The sequence below is a fragment of the Lepidochelys kempii genome, chromosome 13 (genome assembly GCF_965140265.1).
Source record: "Lepidochelys kempii isolate rLepKem1 chromosome 13, rLepKem1.hap2, whole genome shotgun sequence".
In the NCBI taxonomy this organism is placed as follows: Eukaryota; Metazoa; Chordata; order Testudines; family Cheloniidae; genus Lepidochelys; species Lepidochelys kempii.
The window spans coordinates 35917103-35935564 of NC_133268.1; the positions used below are offsets into that span (position 1 = coordinate 35917103).

Sequence of the window (18462 nt, forward strand, 5' to 3'; positions counted from 1 at the left end):
CCTTCCCTTGGTGAATCCATGCTGGCTGTTCCTGATCACTTTCCTCTCATGCAAGTGCTTCAGGATTGATTCTTTGAGGACCTGCTCCATGATTTTTCCAGGGACTGAAGTGAGGCTGACTGGCCTGTAGTTCCCAGGATCCTCCTTCTTCCCTGTCTTTTACTGCTGCCCCCTGCTGGAGTCTATGGGCTCTGCTTAGTGTATATGTGTGCAGGGGCCTTTAGCTGCTGTCCCCTGTTGAAACCTGCAGCAGTGAGCCTTAGAGCCTGGATCTAAGAAATTGGACTCCTGCTATGGCACTGAAAAAATCTGCGTAGACATTTGGGCTCAGGATCTGAAGCCCATCCCCTCCCCAGGCTTCAGAGCCCGAGCTCCAGCCTGACATGAAATGACTGCAGAGCTGTTTTTAGTGTCGTAGCATGATTCCTGTGAGCCCAAGTCTGCAGACCCAGGCTCTGAGACTGGCTGTTAAAATGCAGTGCAGGCGTACCCTCCTTGGCCACCACTGTAGACTAGCGTGCCAACAGGACTGTGTGCATGCACACCCAGGACTGGAATCCTGGCGCGGGCGGAGCTGCAAGTCACAGCTGTGGTGCATTGAGAGAGCTCTGTGTGGGGAAGGGAGTGAGGGGGCAAGGCTAAATTTGACTATTTGTCAGCATTGCGTTTGGGGCAGGTGAGCCAGGAAAGATGGGGTTGTAACTCATGATTGTGATGTTTTGGTAGTGCTGGGAAGTGACTTGGGGCCGGGACTAGTAGGGGTATTACATGACAGGACTGAGATTCATCAGCACAGCTGTGAAGGGAACCAAGGACTGGGATAGCAGGGGGCTGTGGGTCAGGACTGAGGGGCACTGGCAGAGCTGAGGGGTGTGGGCAGGACAGCAAAGCCTGTCACAATCCAGGTACGTTGGCTGATCTGTCACTGAGACCTAGAATCCTGGAATTGCCTTTCACTCACTGCACCCGGGCCCTGCTGCTTCTGCTAACACAGTAGGAATCTCCGGTTTGTTTACATGTCAGTTTCACTGCAATCCACACCCCTGCCCACTACATCCCCTTGCTAGGTGAGATTCTGGTGGAATTTATGAATGAAGGGATCACCTTTCACAGGAGCTGGCCAAACTGGCTTGACCCCTTTCACTTTACACATCAGGGGGCTCCTTGCCACAGGAACAAACCTTCCCTTTCCTTTGTCTAACATTAATCGATGCCTCTGACTTTCCTTGCTAATCAGCCCCAATGGGACTGCTGCCGCGACTTGCATTTTCCAAAAGTGTTTCCATTCTAATGGCCTCCCACAGGACCCATTAAAATGACAAGTAACTTTGTTTCTGCCACTGGCCCTTAATTCCTTGAGAAGTTTGTCAGATCTCCAGGCAGTGCCCAGGTCTCAGCTAAGCAAAACATTTCTCAGAGTGCTGATTAAGACATGAGGATTTATAACAACCTGTGTGTCTTCCTGTAAATCCCTATAGAGTTGCTGGCTAGTTGGAGAGATTTCTCTTTAGTAGCTATGTTGCTAACGGGGATGATTTTAATGAGCACATAGTGAAGCAGGGTTTTTTAACTGATTATTATTTTTATCCTAAGCAAGAGTCAATGAAATTAACATGTTTCAGATGACACTACTCAGGGTTCCTTCACATTGGGAATCTGTCACTGCAGATCTGCTATCAGATCTATAGAAACAGCTGCACCCTTATGGACAAGCACTTTACACCCTTTGGACAGACTGTTTATTGCCACTTGTCTGGTCAGCTACCAGAGACCAGGACAGCCCCTGTTACAGTCTATCCCCTTGCCACTGATGCCCTTAGTAGAGTGTCACAATCATATTGCAAGCCCTTTGTCAGCTCCAATTCCCACCTGGTTTGCCTGTGAAATTAGCTGCACAGAGTCAGAACGAATATCCTTTAGTTACCAATAATCATGATATATTTTTTAATTCAGTTTAGTGTCCATGACTGAGAAATGTCATAGAATCATAGAAGATTATGGTTGGAAGAGATATCAGGAGATCATCTAGTGAGTCCAATCCCCTGCTCAAAGCAGGACCAACCCCAACTAAATCATCCCAGCCAGGTACTTAAAACCAATAAGGAAATGTCAGCAGCCCCTGATCACTGAAGTCCATTTCCCACAGGGATGGGCCAATTAGCAGTAGATAGATAGATAGAAGCAGGTGAATGTAAACACTATTAGACAAGTGGACAGAGAGATGATTAGACAGATGAACTGATGACATGGCAGATTAACAGAAGTGTAGATGGGCAATTAGAAACGAGAGATAATTGGATGGATAAAGCACAGGGGGAGGAAAAATGGACAGACATCTGGATGGACATATAGATAACAGGATGGATAATTAGGTGGATGAATAGATTGACAGATAATTGGACAGAGAGCAGTGAAAATACAATCTCTCTCTCTCTCTTTTTCTCTCTCTCTCTCTCTCTCACACACACACAGGATTGTCCCATCTGGCAATGTGCTTCAAAACTGATCAAAGGAGGTCATTTCTCTAGGTGAAAACTCAGATGACAGCACCCAGACCATGACTGTCTTCCCTTAACCTGTTTTCTGAGCCTGCCAGTAAAAAGGCCAATTGGTATTATACATGGGTGCTGTGATTTTCATGTGGGCACAGATCCACTAATAACTAATGACTGACATAGGTTGTGAAATTCAGCTCTGGATCCTGAGTCTCTCAAAGATAATTGAGGGTGTTAATTGGCGATTCCTGTGTTAGACCTTGATGTCCAGGTAACTTCATTCAGGCCCATTGCTGCTATGAATTTGATGGGTAGCATCAAGTGATGGACAGAGAGGCCTGGTCAGAGCTGTAAGATAATTGCAATGTCCAACTTCTGCCACAAATATTAATTGAGTGTTCATTCCTACCACACATATACCCAGGAGGATGGACACAGAGCAATGGTATACATAGATACAGATAGAGTTAGACACCTGACCTCCCTATGTGCTTATGTAAACCCAATAGGCACCCATCTGCATTTTTAGGTGCCTAAATACCTTTGCAAATCTGGCCCTAACTCCCTTTGATTCCTTTGAAAATCCCAGGCCACAGGCTCCATCCAATGATCACTGAATGAACTGGCGTCTTTCCATAGACTTCAGTAGGATTAGGCCCCAACAGAGGTGTTAGCCAATACATATAAGTTGTGAATATCATACACCACATCAAGGGTATTATGCACACTGTATTAATGTAATATACATTGTATCTATGAGCCATTGACTATAAGTGTTGGGAAGTTATGTTAACTGTATGTATTATGCTCTTCCCACAATTCTGCTCGCTCACATCGAATTTGGAAAACTGAAGCCAGCTTTGGCATTAGGAAATAGGAAGCCTGTCAAAGCCAACAACTTTGTCCTACACCAGGTTGGGATGAATCTCTGCTCCTAACTGGTTTAGCATTTAGTATCCGAAAGAGAGATTAGACAAATACAGAACAAAGCAGCAAGTTTAGGAACAGTTACACACTAGTGGGATGGATTTTAGTGTTGAGTAAAGAGCTTTGTAATTTGTATAATTGTACCATAAATGCTGCCAGCTGGAATGCATCTCTTGAAGCACACCTTCTGTATAAGGTGAACATGCTGCGAGAATATGCTTCCGGGAAGGAGGGTATAAGTATGTCTTCTTTTTGTATTGTACTGCTTTGACTTTAGACAATACATTTAGCTCTGATTGGTTATTTGGTCTCTTGAACATTTTTAAGACTGAGCCATGTGTGTAGTCGGCTACACCTCTGTGTCAGTAGACGTGTGATGGTCATGAACATTTGAAGCTACCTATTCCAACTATAGGTAGGGTGAATGGCTGACAGTGAGTCAAAATGGGGTTGATTCTCAGTTCTGTCATTGAACCACCTTGTGTCTCAGTGCACACATGTTGCAGATGAGAGAAAATAACATGGAGATTTGTTGCGTAAGTCAGTTTTTCAAAATAATTGAAGGGGTTTGGTGCCCAAATCCCCCATTGACAGTCAATCGGATTAGGGTGCTTAACTCCTTTATGTCCCTTTCCTAGGGTGACCAAATTACCTCGTATTGAAGTTAAGCTTACTGGCCTCTAATTGCCAGGATTGCCACTGGAGCCTTTTTTAAAAATAAATGATGCCACATTAGCTATCCTCTAGCATCCAGAATGGAAGCTGATTTAAGTGATTGGTTACATATCACAGTTGCAGAGTAGTAGCCGTGTTAGTCTGTATTTGCAAAAAGAAAAGGAGGATTTGTGGCACCTTAGAGACTAACCAATTTATTTGAGCATAAGCTTTTGTGAGCTAGTTAGTAGTTCTGCAATTTCATATTTGAGTTCCTTCAGAACTCTTGGGTGAATCCCATCTGGTCCTGGTGATTTATTACTGTCTAATTTAACAATTTGTTCGAAAACCTCCTCTGCTGACAGCTCAATCTGGGACAATTCCTCAGATCTGTTACTGAAAAAGAATGGCTCAGGAGTGGAAATCTCCCTCACATCCTCTGCAGTGAAGACCGAAGAAAAGAATTCATTTAGATTCTCTGAAGTGGCTTTATCATCCTTGAGTGGTCCCATTGATTGTTTGGCAGCCTTCCTGCTTCTGATGTACTTAATTTTTTTAATTTTTTTTTTTTTGCTATTGGTTTTTGAGTCTTTTGCTAGTTGCTCTTCAAATTCTTTTTTGGCCTGCCTAATTAAACTTTTACACTTGACTTGCCAGAGTTCATGCGCCTTTCTATTTTCCTCAGCAGGATTTAACTCCCAATGTTTAAAGGATGACTTTTTGCCTCTGATTTCTTCTTTTACTTTATTGTTTAGCTATGGTGGCACTTTTTTGGTCCTCTATTTTATTTTATTTTTTTAATTTGGTGTATGCATTCAATTTGAGTTGTATTATGGTGTTTATAAAAAGTTTTCCTGCCTTTGATGGGGTGTACCAGGTTCTTTGAGTTCCCCTGCTGGAGGCCTTGTGGTCCTGCAACACCCCAGAAAAGGAACGGTGAAGATAGGTCCTGCACGCTTGCCTAAAAAGACTGCAGGGAAGTAGCCAATTAGAGCATAGCAAACTCAGTTAAAAAGAGCTGCAGGGCCTGAGAAGATCTGGTGCTGGCTGGGACCAGAAGGGGGAGGAAGGACTGTAAGGCTGAGAAACTCTCTGGACAAAGAGGTTTGGAAGAGACCCTGCTCAAGCAGGGAACAGACAGAGAAACTTGAGGTACAGATGAAGAGGGAGGGATTACGTGGGAAGTGGCCCAGGGAATACCAGCAGCAATGGAGTTAAAGGAAGCAGCATGTGCCTGGTTCTGTGGATGAAGGGAAAGCGGTGGATGTGTTGTTCCTTGACTTTAGCAAAGCTTTTGACACTGTCTCCCCCAGTATTTTTGTCAGCAAGTTAAAGAAGTATGGGCTGGATGAATGCACTATAAGGTGGGTAGAAAGTTGGCTAGATTGTCGGGCTCAACGGGTAGTGATCAATGGCTCCATGTCTAGTTGGCAGCCAGTATCAAGCGGAGTGCCCCAAAGGTCGGTCCCTGGGCCGGTTTTGTTCAATATCTTCATAAATGATCTGGAGGATGGTGTGGATTGCACCCTCAGCAAGTTTGCAGACAACACTAAACTGGGAGGAGTGGTAGATACGCTGGAGGGTAGGAATAGGATACAGAGGGACCTAGAAAAATTGGAGGATTGGGCCAAAAGAAATCTGATGAGGTTCAACAAGGACAAGTGCAGAGTCCTGCACTTAGGACGGAAGAATCCCATGCACTGCTACAGACTAGGGACCTAATGGCTCGGCAGCAGTTCTGCAGAAAAGGACCTAGGGGTTACAGTGGATGAGAAGCTGGATATGAGTCAACAGTGTGCCCTTGTTGCTAAGAAGGCCAATGGTATTTTGGGATGTATAAGTAGGGGCATTGCCAGCAGATCGAGGGACGTGATTGTTCCCCTCTATTCGACATTGGTGAAGCCTCCTCTGGAGTACTGTGTCCAGTTTTGGACCCCACACTACAAGAAGGATGTGGAAAAACTGGAAAATGTCCAGTGGAGGGCAACAAAATTGATTAGGGGACTGGAACACATAACTTATGAGGAGAGGCTGAGGGAACTGGGATTGTTTAGTCTACAGAAGAGAAGAATGAGAGGGGATTTGATAGCTGCTTTCAACTACTTGAAAGGGGGTTCCAAAGAGGATGGATCTAGACTATTCTCAGTGGTAGCGGATGACAGGACAAAGAGTAATGGTCTCAAGTTGCAGTGCAGGAGATTTAGGTTGGATATTAGGAAAAACTTTTTCACTAGGAGGGTGGTGAAACACTGGAATGTGTTACCTAGGGAAGTTGTGGAATCTCCTTCCTTGGAAGTTTTTAAGGTCAGGCTTGACAAAGCCCTGGCTGGGATGATTTAATTGGGGATCGGTCCTGCTTTGAGCAGGGGGTTGGACTAGATGACCTCCTGAGGTCCCTATGATTCTATGATTCTATTTGTAGGATCCTGGGTTGGGACACAGATTAATGGAAGGGCCCAGATCCCCTTGCTGGCTACTGGCAAAGTGGCCAAAGTCCCAAGAGGGGTCAAGTTTCAAGCTTGAATTTAAAGGGTTCTAGGATGGTGCAGAAGATCCTGCAGAGGGCCAAGCATTTGTTGAACTTTGTTACCCCAGGAAGGGGACTGAACTTGAAGGAGTGACCTGGAGGGAGAGCTGAGACAAAAAGAACCATTAAAGGCCAGGAGTCTCCAGGGAGAAAGCTCAGGGGACACTGCTATATAACAGCGCAGCACAGACTTAAAGCTAGCCCAGAAGGGGCTGAGGACTGAGCCCAGAAAGAGGGCTAAAGACTCTAAGAAGAGCACAGGAACAGGCTCTGTCAGGCCTTTTACCCTGGAAGGGGTTTATTAGTGCATTGAGACTGTGTGTGACTTGGCTGAAGGGCTGGGCCACTGAAGACCCACCTGAGCAGTTTAACAGTCAACAGAGGGATCGAGAAGTAGAGAGAGTGTACAGGTTTTAACCGAACGAACAGGAAGTGCTCATGAGAGGTGTGTCCCCCATCACAATGTCATTGCAGGCATTTCACTTTTGTGACTGTACCTTTTAATTTCCATTTAACTAGCCTCCTCATTTTTGTTTAGTTCCCTTTCCTGAAGTTAAAGGCTACTGTGGTGGGCTTTTTTGGTATTCCCCACCATCCCCACAAGGATGTTAAATTTAATTATATTATGGTTGCTATTACCAAGTGGTTCAGCTATATCCACTTCTTGGATCAGATCGTGTTCTCCACGTAGAACAAAATCAAGAATTGCCTCTCCCCTTCTGGGTTCCAGGACACTGAATAGGAGTCAAGAATGTGATGCAGTTACAAACTATGCTAATAACATTTGGGGCTGTATTAACAGGAGTATTGTATGGAAGACATGGGAGGCCATTGTTCCATTCTACTCGGCACTGATGAGGCCTCAGCTGGAGTAGAATAATATAATCTCAGGGTCGGAAGGGACCTCAGGAGGTCATCCAGTCCAAACCCCTGCTCAAAGCCGCACGAATCCCCAACTAAATCATCCCAGCCAGTGCTTTGTCAAGCCTGACCTTAAAAACTCCTAAGGAAGGAGATTCCACCAACTCCCTAGGTAGTAACCCATTCCAGTGCTTCACCACCCTCATCGCAGTCCCAAACTGACCAAAGGAAGGGGGGTGACTCACTTGAGAGTCCAACAGATCCTTGTTGCTGCCTAGGCCAGTGTCCTTTGTTCCTGTGAGGCTGGGCTGGGTTTGTCCCATACATGCCCTGATGAGGTGTGAACTGCTCCTCTGCTCTTGGAGAGTTTTTGCCTGGGCTTGTTTTAAGCCATGAGTACATGTTTTTAGCCTCATAACTATATACATGAAATTACAACCTATAACATCACTATAACATTACTATAACAACAATGCTCAGTGCATCATGAACCTTCCGAAGACACCTGACATGACAAACTTTGCATTGGATACCACACAATCATTTTATAACAATGAACATGGGGTGTACGGAGTTCCCATGAGGTACAGAACGTTACACCAACATTTCTATAATTCTATGATTTAGGGTCCATATTTGAAAATGAAATATTTTTGTTTCAATTTAAAATTTGGAAAGAAAAAAATGATTTTTATGTCATATCTAACTTAAATAGACAGTTTTGATTTTTGCCACCAGAAATTTGAGATTTTTGTCAGAATTGATGTTTTCCTGTGGCAAATTTTGAGTTAAACAAAAACACATTTTCTGGTGTTATAACTTTTTATGTGTGGGGGGAGGAATAGCCACCTCTTCTTGGCTACCTCTTTGGCCTCCTGTTGGATCTAGGCAGGGAATAACCTCAGGGTCTTTCCTCAACCCTCATCTTCTAAAGACTGATACCAGAACCTCCATAGTCTCCAGCAGGTAGTCACATAACACTTGGTTAGCTGGCTTAAACTTCATAATATGCTTTGTCTGGAGACTACAACTCCTAGCAACCTCTGGGGTTAAATTGCTACATCCGTGACACACAAATGTGCTGACCTTTCTACACAAGATGCCCACTTCTGTGTTACCTCCTGCTAGGCATTGGGGTTAAAATTCTGAAAAGCACCAAAGGGATTTTGGTGCTTAAATCCCATTTCAAAAGTTTCTTAGGGCCAGAGTTTTAAAGGTATTTAGGCACCTGGTGGGATTTTCAAAAGCACCTGGTTTCAACAGGCGTTAGGTGCCTACATGCCTTTGGAACACCCACTAGTACCTAAATCCCTTTAAAAATCTTACCCTTGCTAGATCTTCAAAGCTATTTAGGCTTTGAAAATTGCAGGTAGATGTCTTGAGGGATTCAAAAAAGCACTTAAGCAAGTTAGACACCTAACTCCTACTGCCTTCAATGGGGTTAGGCACCTAAATCCCTTTAAAAATCTGGCCTTTAGACACTTGTCCCCATTTTACCATCTGTTTCAGATACACAGCTCCAAGGCACAATTCTTCCCTGATTCGCTAGACATGGTGCAGCTTAATTTCCTCGTTACAGGAGTGCTCTATATCTATATATATTGAAGTGGAGAATAGATTAGGTGCCCATAGATGGTGTCACATATATGAAGCATATTTCCTTAGTTTTGTAGGACCAATAAAATTCATTGTTGGGGTTTCCTCTGTCCAGTTCTTTGTATCGAGCAAGTGGAATGGGTCAATTTTTGGCATTTGCCATTACTTTACAGCTGGGAAATGAGGATGGGTGGGGGTGGGGTCTTAAGTAACACACCAAAGCTCCCAATGTTAAGCAAGTATTTGGCAAAGACAGGACTAGAACGCTGGTCTTCAGGCTACCAGTACTGTGCTTTCACCAGGTGACCAGCCTGACTCAGCAGGCACATTCTAAGGAAATCTGTGAAATTCTGTTGAGATCAAATATCCCCAGTGCGCTGGGGAGGTGGAACAGAGTACAAAACCAACTCTTCATGCAGCCAGTGTGAACTGCAGCTCATTAGCAAGGTAGGTAGGGGTAAAGCCAGTTGGGTGGTGATGGAAAGAGAATCCCACCAATCTCAAAATCTACAGCATTTTTCTGAGTCTTTTGGTTTTGAAGAGACAGATTCTCATTTGTACTAACAACACTTCACACCACTCTGGCAGTAGAATGGGAGCTTAAAACTGGAATGAATCATACATGTCACACTCATTTTAAACCCCTTTATACTGCTACAGTGGTGGCCTTGATGTAAATATGAACCAGGTGTGAAATATTCCTCTATTTAATATATATTTAGGTTGGGGAGGGGGGAGGAAAGGAAGATATATCACCCTTTGATGCACCATTTTCCAGCAGGCATGCTATTGTGTGTCATCCGGAGAAAAAAAGATTGTGAAAGAAAGGAGTTTGTGTTGACAGGTTGCACTAGAAGACATGGTAAGTTAGAACCACAAGAGAGCTACAGCCTATCCTGCAATTATCGTTTAAAGTAACTGTATTGTGAAATAGGTTAGCCATTCTTTATAATGAGCTACCTGAAAATTGCCATTCAAAAAGTTTGCTTCCTTGAGGAGTCAACACACCTGTACTGAAAGAATCAGTGTATCTTTTTCCTTTTTTTAATCTAGTGTAAAATCTAGGATGAATAAAAGGACATAGTATTTTTTTGTAAATTTTATAACCAATAGAGCCAGTTGGTAAATTATTGTTTTACTTCCAAAAAATTTTCAAATATAAAAATATTTTCATTTTTACCCATTATTCTTTTATTTTGTCCAGGTTTTTCTCAAAGAAAACCAAAAAGTTTTCAGTTAACCAAAAGTTAAACATGTTCTTTAGTCACCAAAAAAGTCTTGTTTTCATGAAAATCCCACCAAAATTTTATTTATTTACTTGCAAAAATCTGTTTAATCAAAAAGTAAATATTCATTGAAAAAAGGTGTTGAGGGAAATTTTGCTAGCAGCTGTAATACATTAACCTGTTAGTCTCTAAGGTGCCACAAGTACTCCTTTTCTTTTTACATTAACCTGTGGAATTTATTAGTATAGTAACTTTACTGAGGGAAATATAAAATGATAGGTAGATGGATAGGCAGGTAGGTAGATAGACCTATTTCCAATCAGTGCACAGAAGTGGGAATATCAGCTCTCATGTTCTATCCTCAGCTGTCTCCGTGATTTGAACAGATCATTTCCCATCCCTGTTTTAGTTTCCGCACCTATAAAAAGGGAAAGCCCACACCATTCACTCCTTAAAGCAGGTCTTTAGTGTGAAAGGCTTGTTGTGTGTATTAATAGCCATGCTTTGCAGATGTAAAGATCTGCACAAGTGCTAAATATTGTTAGCCGTGCAAGAATAAATTCAAATTAAAATGGAGATGGTGGGCATTACAACTAGGATTTTCAAAGAAGCATGAGGGGTTAGTGTCCTAGCTTCTATTGCACTAACTCCCTCTGACCCATTGGAAAATACCAGGCTACAATGACTATCAATAATTCTTTCTTTCTTCTAAAAACAGATGGCTGTCTCGGTTCAGGCAAGAATATCCTTTGTACAATGTAGCAGAAATACCTAGAGTTGTAGGGTGGGTTATACGTTGTTCCTTAAGCATTTGGCATTGGGCAGTGATTGGAACATGATTCCTAACTAATTAGACTATTGTTCTAGTCTAGCCCAGGCTGTAAGGGTTTGAATGAAAGCTGAGTCCAGGGGAGGTGAGTGAAAGAGGAGGGTTGTTATGTGGAAGGGAAATGGGATGCAACTTTACTGTATTTCTGGGAAACTGTTTCTTTGTCATTTGTTTCCACCTGTCTGTCTGGCTTGTCTTTTACATTGTAAGCTTTTCAGAGGAGGGAAAGTCTTCTGTGCTATGTTAGTGCAGTGCTCGGAGCAATGGGGTCCCAACCCTAGCTGGGACCTTAAGGTTCTAACAGAAGACACAAAATATTTAATAAACTTAATTTCTGTAGTTATTTACACCAGCTGAGTGTCTGGCACATTGATTACAATGGAGCTAAGTTGATTCACACCAGCTGATGATTTGACTGTAACTTGAAGTCTTTAAATCAAAATCAAGGACGTCAGTAAGTCAGCCAAAGGTTACTGTCTATAACAGGAGTGGGTGGGCGAGGTTCTATGACCGGCAATGTGCAGAAGATCAGACTAGATGATCATAATGGTAGGTTCTGGCCTTAAAGTCTATGAGACTAGAGCTGGTTGAATTTTTAGGGATGAATATTTTATTCACAAAAATAATGATGTATTGGGACAACCAAAACTATTCATGAATTCAGGTTGAATTCATGGAATATCTTTGGTCAAAAAAAGAGGAAAACACTGAAAAATTTCATACTGACATTTTCAAATGAAACAGTTTCACTTTTTTTCTAAAGGACATTTTGTTTAGAAATTTAGCTAGATTTATCAAAAACAATTAAACAGTGTGAAAAAAATTCCCAAAGATTAAACAAAATAAAATAAAATATTTTTGGCTGTACAAAATATTTTGTTTCACCTGTAACCATTTTTTTTTTTAGTTTTTCATTTCAGCGAGAAAAGCTGGAAAAAATACATCTTGGGTTGATCTGAAATGAATTTTTCTTTTTTAAATTTGGCATTTTGGCCACCAAAATGAAACATCAGTCATTCACTCAGCTCTAGATTTGATCACTGATTTGTTGCACATTTCATTAGGGATATGTTGCCTACTGGTTAGAGCGGGGAGGGCTCATACTGTCTGGTTTCATTCTCCTCACTGCAGTTTTAAATCTGGACAAAACATTTGGTGGCAAAAATGTCAGTGTCAGTGAGTTCAATGATGTCAAGGCTCTTGCAAACGCTCACCTGTATAACACCAGGTGTGTGGTTTTGTTTAAAATAACCCTGGATAACTGTGGGTCTAAAAGCAGCTTTGCACATCCTTCCAATATCAGTCAGTGGACAGAAGCTGCATTTGCAAACATAACCAGCATTTAAAGTACATCCAAAGAAACCCTCTGATGAAATGAGATGATGAATGGCTGGAATCCCCGATAAACTAAGCAGTCCCTACTGCCACGGGCAGCAACCTCTCATCTGTACTGCTCGGCAGCTTGTAAGACCTGAGCGATTTTTATACCTTAAGAATATCTAGACATGCACACACACAGCTACTTGGTATTGATGCCTGCTATAATGCTTGTTTCTGCCTGCTACTCCTAGGTGGGAGATAGCAGGGAGTAAGTCTGTTTCCAAGGTCTGAGATTTTGACAGTCGCCTAATAGTGCTAGGAATTAGGGCCCCCGATATCTGTTGTTTATAGGACCTGTAGGACCTTTTATAGTTGACAATTAACCAGACATATGTTACAGCTGTCATCTTGGTTGACTCCAGTGATTGAACCAAGGACCTGCATAAGTAAAGCCATGAATGCCTATATTTTGAGTGAAAGAACCAGGGATTTCTAGCTGGGCCTGTGACAGACTCATAAACTCTGCAGCTTGGGCACAGATAGGTATTCATAAAATGCACTAATCAGTGGATTAGTTGCACACAGACTAGTTGTTTTTGGTGAGTACTTTACTATTTGATGCTACTCCAGGACCATGAAGATCTGTGTGCCATGAAGATCTGTTTTTAAGACAGAGATCTAGTTATATGTTATGTGATTGTCAAAAACAGGGGCCTAAAATATTTAGGCAACAGTTCCTATTGTAATTGGGTGCCAAAATTGGGTACCTATTGGGTACTGGGTGCCAAGCTCCCTTAGGATCCATTGACAGTTCCATCCAGGGACAATAAAACACCCATCATTCTAGTGTTGAAATACTTGTCAAAGATCAAGCCCTTATAAAGCCCAGTTGTCTAACTAAAATGAGCTCTATATGACAAAATTTGACTATGGGTTTAACTGTCTTTCTTTTATGGGTCCATTTATTCCATCAGGTGAAACTCCCAGTATCAATGAGCAAGGAAAATCACACCAGAGTGAAGGAATTCATCCTTCTGGGATTCCCTGGGTCTCAGTATTTGCAGCTGTCCCTCTTCATACTCTTCCTCTTCATGTATGTCCTGATCATCACTGGTAATGTGGCCATCATCTTCCTAGTCAGGACCCACAGATGCCTTCAAACCCCCATGTACTACTTCCTCTGCAACTTTGCCTTCCTGGAGATCTGGTTCACCACAGCCTGTGTCCCTAAGACTCTAGCCAATCTTGTGTCCCAAAGCAAATCCATCTCCTTCACCAGCTGCCTTCTGCAGATGTATTTTGTCTTCTCCTTTGGCTGCACAGAATACTTCCTCTTGGCTGTCATGGCCTATGACCGCTATCTGGCCATTTGCTACCCATTGCATTATAACGCTATTATGAGCAGCACTCTCTCTGTTCAGCTGGCCCTTAGCTCTTGGGTGGGTGGTTTCCTGGTTATTTCTGTGCCAGCAGCTCTGATTGCCAGATTGTCCTTCTGTGGCCCAAATGTCATCAATCACTTCTTTTGTGACATATCTCCCTGGATAATTCTCTCCTGCACTGACACCTACCTTGTTGAGGTGGTCTGTTTCATCATGTTTGCCATCGTCATCCTAGGGTCCTGTGTGATAACCCTGGTATCCTACATTTATATCATCTCCACCATCTTGAAAATCCCCTCAGCACAAGGTCGGCAAAGGGCCTTTTCCACCTGCTCTTCCCACCTCACAGTTGTGATTATATGGTACGGATCCACTGTTTTTCTACATGTTAAACCATCCATAGAGATCTCATTGGAACTGACCAAAATAGTCACCATCTTGAACACAATTGTGACTCCATTGCTAAATCCTTTCATCTACACATTGAGAAACAAAGAGGTCACAGAGATCTTGAAAAAGGTATTCAGTGGGGGGACTTGAAGTCATTGTAAGATGTCCTGATGGTCACTGATTGTAGTAGAAAACATGGAAAGAGACAATGTCAATTACTTTAATAATCTATCAAAGCCTTAGAAAAGTTACTAGGGTCACGTTAAACTCATGTAAAAGTATCATCAAAAACATCACATAAAACTTCTGGATATGTAACTTTTTATTAGTAGTAGTTCTATTGTCTGCATTATAGTAGTGTTTAGGAACCAAAGTCATGGGCCAGTACCCCATTCTACTAGGTGCTGTACAAATATAGAACAACAAGATGGTCCTGCCCCAAACAGCTTACAATCTAAATATTTGGCAAAAGACAACAGTTTTATACTGACAGATAGATGGGGGAGAACAAAGAAGTAATTAAATGTGAAGATGATACAAAACTACTCAAGATAGTTAAGTCCAAAGCAGACTGCGAAGAGTTACAAAGGGATCTCACAAAACTCGATGACTTGGCAACAAAATGGCAGATGAAATTCAATGTTGATAAATGCAAAGTAATGCACATTGGAAAACATAATCCCAACTATACATAAAAAGTGATGGGGTCTAAATTAGCTGTTACCACTCAAGAAAGAGATCTTGGAGTCACTGAATATTTCTCTGAAAACATCCACTCAGTGTGAGTGGCAGCCAAAAAAGTGAACAGAATGTTGGGAATCATTAAGAAAGAGATAGATAACAAGATAGAAAATATCATATTGGCTCTGTATAAATCCACGGTATGCCCATATCTTGAATACCGTGTCTAGATATGATCGCCCCATCTCAAAAAAGATACATGGAATTGGAAAAGGTGCAGAAAAGGGAAACAAAAATAATTAAGGGTATGAAATAGCTTCCATATGAGGAGAGATTAATAAGACTGGGACTTTTCAGCTTGGAAAATAGACAGGTAAGTGGGGATATGATAGAGATCTATGAAATCATGACTGGTGTGGAGAAAGTAAACAAGGAAATGTTATTTGCTCCTTCTCATAATACAAGAATTAGGGGTCATGAAATGAAATAAATAGGCAGCAGGTTTAAAACAAACAAAAGGGAGTATTTCTTCACACAAAAAAGTCAACCTGTGGAATTCTTTGCCAGGATGTTATGAAGGCTAATACTATAACAGATAAATTCATGGAGGATAGGTCCATCAATGGCTATTAGCCAGGATGGGCAGGGATGCAAAACAATGTTCTATGTTCTTATGTTACTGGTAAGCATGACACACATCTCAGCACACTAGCTGCCTAACCATTGTCAAGTTGTTTTGTGTAGGCATGTTATACTAATGCCTTTAGAAACATAATAAATTAATGTCAGTTGTTTTAGTGGCATGTCAAAATGCCATAGTTTTGGAAACATACCAATACGTTACATCCCATTTTTCATGAAAATTATGAGTGACACATCACAGTCTTTTCAAAGACAGTAGAGGCATGTCATTGTCCAAGGAGCATTTTTAGCAACATAACTGAGTGAGGTTAATTTCTGAGATGATTCCAATATTTTGTTATATTTTTAGAAGCATGTCAAATGACGTCAAAGTTTGGAGAGACATGCCAAAGTTATTTAAAGATTTCTAGAGACAAATAAATCTACACAGATTTATTATAGCTTCCAATGACATGTCAAAGTCTTTAAATACATTTTAGAGACATGTGAACATCATAGAAATGTCTTCAGATGCATTAAAGCAATGCCTGCATTTAGAGAGAAATCTTTCTTTAGTCATAATCTTAAATACAAATTGCATCATGTGAAAGTTTGTGGACACATGTCAAATTGATGTTGTAATTACCAGAGCCATGTCCATATTTTTTTCATATCTTTCCAAGACATAGCAAAGTTTTTTGGACCAGATGCCCAAAGGTATTTAGGTGCCTAAATCCCACTGAAGTCAATGGGAGTTACATGCCCAAACACCTTTGAAGGTTTGGGCTTTCAAGCCTTGTCAAAATTTTGTAATAGAGCTAGAGTTATGTCAAATCATGTAAAAGTTTGTAGAAACCTGTCAAATATACATCCAAATGTTGACAGATGTGACAAAGTATTGTCATATCCTTCAAGTCATGTCTGAGCCTTGTCAAAGTTTCTAGTGACTCTGATCAACAAATTTTGGATTATATCAAAAGTATGTCAATGCATGTGGTGATATGTTCAAAGATTTGGAGTACTGAACAAAATTAACCACATTCTCCTCATAACTGATTTTGCTTGATCTTTGTAGAGGGAAGTTTTTATCAGCAAGGTAGAGTTTGGTTTGCCCCAAGGTAATATTGGCTGGGATTTTTAAACAGGGCCTAAGGGATTTAGGTACCCAATTCCCATTGAAAATCACATCCACTTACTTAGCTCCTTTGAAAATGCCTTTTGAGAAGTTGTATAAAACTTTTTCCATCTGAAGGATGATCCTTTTTTGCCATTTTTTGCTAGCATAATTGGCCCACGAAACCTAACAAGATAGACTCGGTCGTGCTCAAATCCCAGCATACCAAAGATATTTCCATCCCATACCAAGATTGTAAACTGGTGGATATAGGGCACAAGGGGCCAGGCAGTGGACCAAGAGTGTGTGTGCGCCCAGTGGTGGGACTCCTGGCACTCAACTTTGATGGCACAGATGGAGCACACTGGAAACAATCACCATGTAACTGGCTATTCCTGCTCCATTGAAGGTATGCATGAGGACCTTTTCCTGGAGGCAATGGATGAAGAGTAGGGCTTCTGGGTGGTGGAGCTGCCTCTCTTGCCTTTAACAAGCTCAGGGAAATACCTTAATCTCAACCCACTTAGGCAAATCCTGTGGGAATTCCACATCTGTATTCAGAGAACATGATATCCCTATGTCTTCTGAAAAGCTGGAAGAATAAAACAGCAGGAACTCAAGACATCTCACATACAGGGCAAGATTTTACTCTTTGTCTGGATTCACATTCATTGTAACTATCTCCAACAAATTTCAATGGAATTATTCCAGATTTACAGCAGTGTAAATGAGGACAACTTCACCAGATTTGTGACACAGCACCCTAGAGATCCTATATTCACCACTGTCAGATAATTATGACATGTTTTGTACAAAGTATGCCCTGTGAGGTATCATTTTAAAAGTCTTGATCTGTTCAACATAAATTTACTGTTGGATTTATGTGCTATCATTGTGTGTGAAGTTATGAAGTTTAGCTATGTGTGTGTTACTGAAATATGTTGTGAAGTTGGGAACACCCACAACCAGCCTTTCAGGCACAATAATGAATAAGCCAGACTCACTGATGACCCATCAAAGGGAATCCACTTTCCCAACGGCCATTCCAGAAGACTTCTCAGAGAGAACACATAGACAGTGGAGACTGCTTGACCAATCAATGCCACTCCTTGCATGGTGAGGTAGTACTCAAGAACCTTCCCAATCTCTTCCCTTGCCATTAATCACATTGACTATGGCTGAGATTTACAAAGAAGCTTAGGGCAGTTAGGCACTAATGGGAGAAGATTGCCTACTTCTCTTAGGCTTTGGCTACACTATAAAGATTTCCTGGTGTCCTTATGTTGGCTAGGAGCATGAAAAAAATGCTGCAACTATATTGAAAGAACAATTAGTGTGGTGGCAGAGCTAATGTCATGCAGGGAGGTGGTGTAGCTATGCCGACAAAAGAACTGCTTTTGTCAGCATATGCTGTTTCTCCACTAGGTGGCACTGGAGAAGGGGCACCATCACCTCCCAAACTCCTCCATGCAGCAGAGGGTGGTTCTGCTGTGGCCTACCTCAGTTTCCCCTCCTTAATGAGGTGACAGTGAGGTTACTTAAAGAACTTGGCCAAGGAGCAGCCAAACACTCTAAAGAACTTGGCCAAGGAGCAGCCAAACACTGTACTTCACAACAGTTTATCTCCCTCTAATAAAGCCCTCTGACAGGAGCACTTGTACAAAGGTTGAAAAGCTCTGAGCCTGGAAAAAGCCTGATCTCAGAGCCTGGATAAAACTTTAAAGTCCAAAACCAAAAATCTCTAGATTCCAGAAGCAGCTTCTTCTGCTGTACAGATTAAGGCTTCTCCACTGCCTGCAGAGCTCTGCAGTCTTCCCCGTTTGCTTATGATTTCTGCCA

The 18462-nt window shown here is 41.8% G+C and overlaps 1 protein-coding gene across 1 annotated transcript; it reads left to right on the forward strand.

The window, feature by feature from the left end:
* The first annotated feature begins 13427 nt into the window (after nt 1-13427).
* Nucleotides 13428-14357, forward strand: LOC140896741 (olfactory receptor 6F1-like). The gene has a single exon (XM_073308789.1). The coding sequence runs from the start codon at nt 13428-13430 to the stop codon at nt 14355-14357; it is 930 nt and encodes a 309-aa protein (XP_073164890.1).
* The last annotated feature ends 4105 nt before the right edge of the window (nt 14358-18462 follow it).

Coding starts and splice junctions, on each gene's coding strand:
- LOC140896741 (XM_073308789.1), top strand. CDS start 13,428: ATGAGCAAGGAAAATCACACCAGAGTGAAGGAATTCATCCTTCTGGGA.